The 6,000-nt window shown below is 38.5% G+C and overlaps 1 protein-coding gene across 1 annotated transcript in view; it reads right to left on the bottom strand.

Annotated features, from left to right (window-relative positions):
- The window catches only part of WDR64 (WD repeat domain 64), a 142,689-nt gene that overhangs the window by 33,285 nt on the left and 103,404 nt on the right, over positions 1–6,000 (bottom strand). Inside the window, exon 15 of the mRNA XM_044916423.1 lies at positions 5,249–5,422. Coding sequence (XP_044772358.1) covers positions 5,249–5,422 — 174 coding nt within the window. The remainder of the gene's footprint in view (positions 1–5,248; positions 5,423–6,000) is intronic.

Genomic DNA, 6,000 nt, shown 5'->3' with positions numbered 1-6,000 from the left:
TCTTTCTTTCTTTCTTTCTTTCTTTCTTTCTTTCTTTCTTTCTTTCTTTCTTTCTTTTTTTCTTTCTTTCTTTCTTCCTTTCTTCCTTTCTTCCTTTCTCCTATTCATTTATTTGAGAGAGAGAGAGCACAGAGGGGTAGGGAGAGGGAGAAGCAGACTCCCCACTGAGCAGGGAGCCCAACCCCAGGACCCAGGATCATGACCCAAGCTGAAGGCAGATGCCCAACTGAGTGAGCCACCCAGGCACCCCATCCCTAAGCACTTTCTATTGCTAGTGCTATTTGGCAGTTTTTAATCGTCTTGCTTCAAGTATTTGTTGGGCACCTGCTGTTAGGTTCCTGAAATACAAAGTCAAATAGAATGTCTGTGACCTGGAGAAACTTATAATATAATGAAAGTATTAAGATAAAGTACCGTACAATTTGAAAGTGCTATATTGGAGGCAGAGTCAAGACTTTATAGGAACATAGAAGAGTGACATCTAAATAAGATTAAAGGTCTGTTATACAGATGGCCAACAGGCACATGAAAAGATGCTCAACATCACTAATCATCAGGGAAATGCAAAAACCACAATGAGATATCACCCCACACCAGTTAGAATGGCTAAAATCAAATGACAAGAAATAACAAGTGTTGGTGAGTATGTAGAGAAAAGGGATCTTTGTGCATTGTTGGTAGGAATGTAAAGTGGTGTAGCCACTGTGGGAAATAGTATGGAGGCTCCTCAAAAATTTTTAAATAGAACTACCATATGATCCAATAATCCAACTACTGGGTATTTACACAAAGAAAACAAAAACATTAATTTGAAAAGATATATGCATCTCATACGTTTACTGCAGCATTATTTACAATAGCCAAGATATGAAAGCTACCTAAGTGTCCATCAATAGACAAGTGGATAAGGATGTGGTGTACACTCACACACACACAAAATATACACAGGAATATTACACAGCCGTAAAAAGCATGAAACTTGCCATTTACAATGACATGGATAGAACTACACAGTATTATGCTAAGGGAAATAAGTCAGTCAGAGAAAGACAAATACCATATGATTTCACACATATGTAGAATTTAAGAAACAAAATGAATGAGCAAAGGAAAAAAGAGAGACAAACCACTAAAGAAACTCTTTTTTTTTTTTTTAAGATTTTATGTATTTATTTGATAGAGAGAGAGAGCATTATCAGGGAGAGCGGGAGAAGCAGGTTCCCCACCGAGTAGGGATGCGATGCGGAGCTCGATCCCAGGATCCCGGGATCATGACCGGAGCCGAAGGCAGACGCTTAACTGACTGAGCCACCCAGGCGCCCCAACAAACTCTTAACTATAGAGAACAAACTGCTGGGGAGAGGAGGTTGTGGAGGGATGGATGAAACAGGTGGTGGGGATTAAAGAGTGTACTTGTCGTGAGGAGCACTGGGTGATGTAGGGAAGTGTTGAATCACTATATTGTACAACTGAAACTAATATAACACTGGATGTTAACTCTACTGGAATTAAAATTTTAAAAAGGATGGGATCATGCCATTTGAGAAAACATGCATGGACCTAGAGGATATTATGCTAAGTGAAATTAAGTCAGATTGAGAAAGACAAATACTATATGATCCCACGCAGAAGCGGAATCTAAAAAAACAAACAAAAAGCGGAATTGAACCTATAAATACAAAGAACAAACTGATGGTTGCCAGAGGGGAAGGAAGTGAGAGGTTGGGCAAAATGGGTGATGGGGAGAGGGAGACACAGGCTTCTAGTTATGGAATGAGTAAGTCATGGGAATAAAAGGCACAGCATAAGGAATAGAGTCAATGATACTGTGATAGCAATGTATCGGGACAGATGCTAACTACACTTGCAGTGAACATAACATAATGTATAAACTTCTGAAATCACTAAGTGTACACCTGAAATGAATGTAACATTTTGTGTCAGCTATACTCAAATTTTAAAAAATGATTACAATTCTTGTCACTCTCAATTGCTCTCTCCTTCCTGAAACTTCTTACTCTACTTCTTACCAGACTCCTAATTTTGCCTGTGTCCATGTGACCTTCTCTTTTCTGTTTCCTACTTGATACCCTCTTACTCTGCCGATCTGTTAGATATTAATATACTGAGGGTTTACCTCTATCCCATTTGCTTTTTCTTTTTTCCAACTCCTTTTGGGCAATCTTGTTCCCTGTGTTTTAATAATCATCTCAATCTCAATGCCCTAATAATCTAGTCAGTCCCCTCCCATAAGTTTCAGGGTTGTATATTTAATTACTAAGAATTTTTTTTTACAGGTATCTCAAAGTTAATATGTATAACTTCTTGCCTCCTTCCAGCATGTTATTTCATTCTATTCTATAGCTCACTGGTAGCACCATGTCCCAGTCCATCATTCAAGTTAGCTCCACACTGTCCTTGAGGCTCTCCTTTCTCTTAGGATCCTCCTCTCTCAACTGCATGACATCAAGCCCTAATTAGCAAAGCCCAAGTGCTGCTACTTTTGCCACCAAAATATTGTTTGAAACCTCTCCTTCCGCCATCCTCACTGTCATGGCCTTATGTCCCTCAACTAAAACAGTGGATCACTGCATGAATCTTCTGCCTGCAATCTTGTCCCATTCAAAACTCATCGAGGGGCGCCTGGGTGGCTCAGTCGTTAAGCGTCCGCCTTCGGCTCGGGTCATGGTCCCAGGGTCCTGGGCTCGAGCCCCACATCGCGCTCCCTGCTCAGTAGGAAGCCTGCTTCTCCCTCTACCACTCCCCCTGCTTGTTATTTCCTCTTTCGCTGTCAAATAAATACACAAATAAAATCTTTAAAAAAAACCCAAAAACCTGTCATGGAAGCAGCATCATAGATGCCACCCACAACACCAATCTGATTATGCCATATCTCATTTGAAGCCCTTCACTGGTTTTCCATTTCTTATACGAGATTCAAGTGCCTTAACACCGTGAGCACGATCCAACTCCTAGCTATCTGTCCATCTCCATCTTCCCTCACTCCCTGTCTTCCTTCAGCCACAGTCACCTTTGTGACATTTTTCATTTTATCTCCTTCACTTGGCATTCACTTTGTCTTCTGGACTCCCCCTAGAAACTTCCTATCTGGGCCGAGCTAAGTCTTGGTAATTCTTTCCGACCTAATCATCAACAATTTTTAGGACCCTCGTCTGGCCTAACCCTCCAAGCTCTCTGCTGGGTTGCCATCGTGCAGTAGAACAAGTACCACACCTCAGTAATCTTAGCATTCCCGGGGCTAAGAACAATGCATGCTGCATAGCAGGTATTCAATAAACAGTGCTTCCTAAATGGAAGAGTTTTAGAGAAACAGAATTTCCATGCACAACCCAATTTGTTCCCCCAAGTGACTTTCGCAGACTTTCCATCTATAGAGTAACTTTAAAATATGTTGCAAAAAAGAAGTGCTATAAATGCTCATTATGATACATACAAAACATAAGGGCTCAAAATTCAAAGATAATATACATTTTTATTATAATCCTAAAAGGCGCTTTCATTTATTACTTCAATAATTTATTACAACAGTTTTTCTTTTTTTTTTTTTTTCCAAAGCAAGCGTTATTCATTACCCATATAATAACTTGCCAAATTCATCAGATCTGGCTCACTGTGCATTAATCATCGTCCTGTTTTTATTAGCTCCTAGCAGGGAACATAGAACCAAACCGAGTGTTTCCAGTTGTGGGGAGTTGGAAGAAATGGACTAGAATGACTGTTTAAGGAGATGCATTCTGTTCTTTTAGCTTTGGCACACATTATGTGATGATGTTATCATGACGTAGTCACTGTATATTTTGATTTCAAATCCTTTAGCAAACAATGAAACCTACTTATGATTTAAACTATGAATGGACTTGGAATTGCAGTGCTAAATTAACATTTAAATTTGAGGAAATTACAATCTCTCTCCATACTATGATAAAATAATAGTTTCCAGGGTCGCCTGGGTGGCTCAGGAGGTTAAGTGACTGACTCTTGGTTTCGGCTCAGGTCATGATCTCAGGGTTGTGACATCAAGCCCTATGTGGGCTCTGCGCTCAGTAGGGAATCTGCTTAAGATTCTTTCCCTCTCCCTTCCCCTCACTCCTGCTCTCTCTCTCTCTCTCTAAAATAAATATATAAATCTTAAAAAAAATAGTTTCCAAATTCTTTGAAACAAGCTATACTATTCTCTCTTAAATTACATTTGTTTCAGTAATGACAGGGGTGAAAAACAAGACTTTTTAAAATTGCTTCCTCTGTAATTTGTGGTTTCTTGCATTCTTTAGTTTCTGACCACTTCTCTTTGTAAAAACTGAAAAGTAAGAATGGTTTGAGCTAATATTAGAGTAAGCAAATAAGGTGGATAAAGTCTCAAAAAAAATCGATCGACCTAAATTTTCACCGGAACAAAGAGGAGAGCTTCCTTATTTCTCTGTTCTTCAGACTGAAACATGCCACACACTTCACCCCTTAGGTGTGAACACAACCTCCAGCCACACTGAGTAGATATAAGCGTCTCACAAGAAATCTTACAGATTTTAAATTAATTTATCTATTTTTTGAAAGAGAGACAACCAGTCATTTTGTGAATCCTGGTGGAAGTATATGACAGCATCTATGGAGTCTTATTAAAATAAAACCAAAGCTCATGCAGTGAAGCCAGTTTAGAGGAAGTACACACAGAACTAAAATTACACCAGAAGGATGCAATCAGCAAAATATAGAAAATGTAAAACTATGGCACCAACTCTCCAGTATCTTCAATAAATAAATAGCAAGGGAAGGAGAGAGAAATGGAAAGATATTTAGAGATTAATAGAGATTTAAGACTTCACTAAATGCACAAATGGACCTTTTTTGGATCCTTGCAAACTATAAAAAAATATGAGGCAATCTAGGAAATTTGAACACTGTGTGATGACATTAAGGACTTCTTAAAAGTTATTTTAGAAAAGATCTTTAAAAATAATGGTGTCATGCCATTTTTTTGAGTCATTATCATGTAGGGATACATACTGAAATATTTAGGGATGAAATGGCACAACATCTGGGATTTGCTTCAAAATAATTCTTTTCTGGTGGTCGTGGGAAGTGGTAGGAATAAAAAGGAGTAAGTTTGGCCATGCACACACAATTTCTGAAGCTGCGTGCTAGTATGTATAAGTTCAACACATTATTTTCTCTACTTCTGTAGAATTTTCCATAATAAAAAGGAAAAAAAAAAACAAGAAATGAAACTTACATTAACATGTTGAGAAAAGTTTTTCTCTACTAGCTCAACATCTGGGAAAGGAATACGCATGCTCCTGTGTTTAGGAGATGTCCTCAGATGCACAGTGTGATTCACGTCTTGTAGGAAAGGCATGACATTGGGCAGCTCCCATATCACCACAAGATACGCATCCTCTTCCTTACCCTTCAATAGAAATACAGTGAGTACATGAAAAAATTCAATTAGCTATTTTATTTTGAGCTGTTTTAAAGATACAGAGAAAAATAGAACATAAAAAGATGTACTGACCACCTGGGTATCAAGGTGGTGGATACATCATTATCAAATTATCATTACCATGATCAAATCTTAAGCCCTGTCTAGCCCTCTTTAATATAGTTCCTGTTTCTTATTCCTTCCCAGAGACCATTATTAACCTAAATATGGTGTTAGTTATGAAAATCCTAATATTTCTACATAAATTTATACATGTATTCTACATATGCATATATCATATATTGTTATACGTATATACATGTACATCGTACATATGTAACAATATTGCTTTCAGGCTTTTTTTAAGGAGGGGAGGGGTGGAGGAGAGGGAAAGAAAGAATCTCAAGCAGGTTCCATGCGCAGCACAGAGCCTGACACGGGGCTCGATCCCACAACCCTGAGATCATGACCTGAGCCATAATCAACAGTCGGATGCTTAACTGACTGAGCCACCCAGGCACCCTGATTTTAGGCTTTTTCCCTTTTTATAAATATTATCAAACTGT

This window comes from Neomonachus schauinslandi, chromosome 6 (assembly GCF_002201575.2).
Source record: "Neomonachus schauinslandi chromosome 6, ASM220157v2, whole genome shotgun sequence".
Taxonomy (NCBI): domain Eukaryota; kingdom Metazoa; phylum Chordata; class Mammalia; order Carnivora; family Phocidae; genus Neomonachus; species Neomonachus schauinslandi.
Note: the sequence above shows the minus strand (reverse complement) of the source record. Positions and strands in the feature narration are given on the sequence as shown.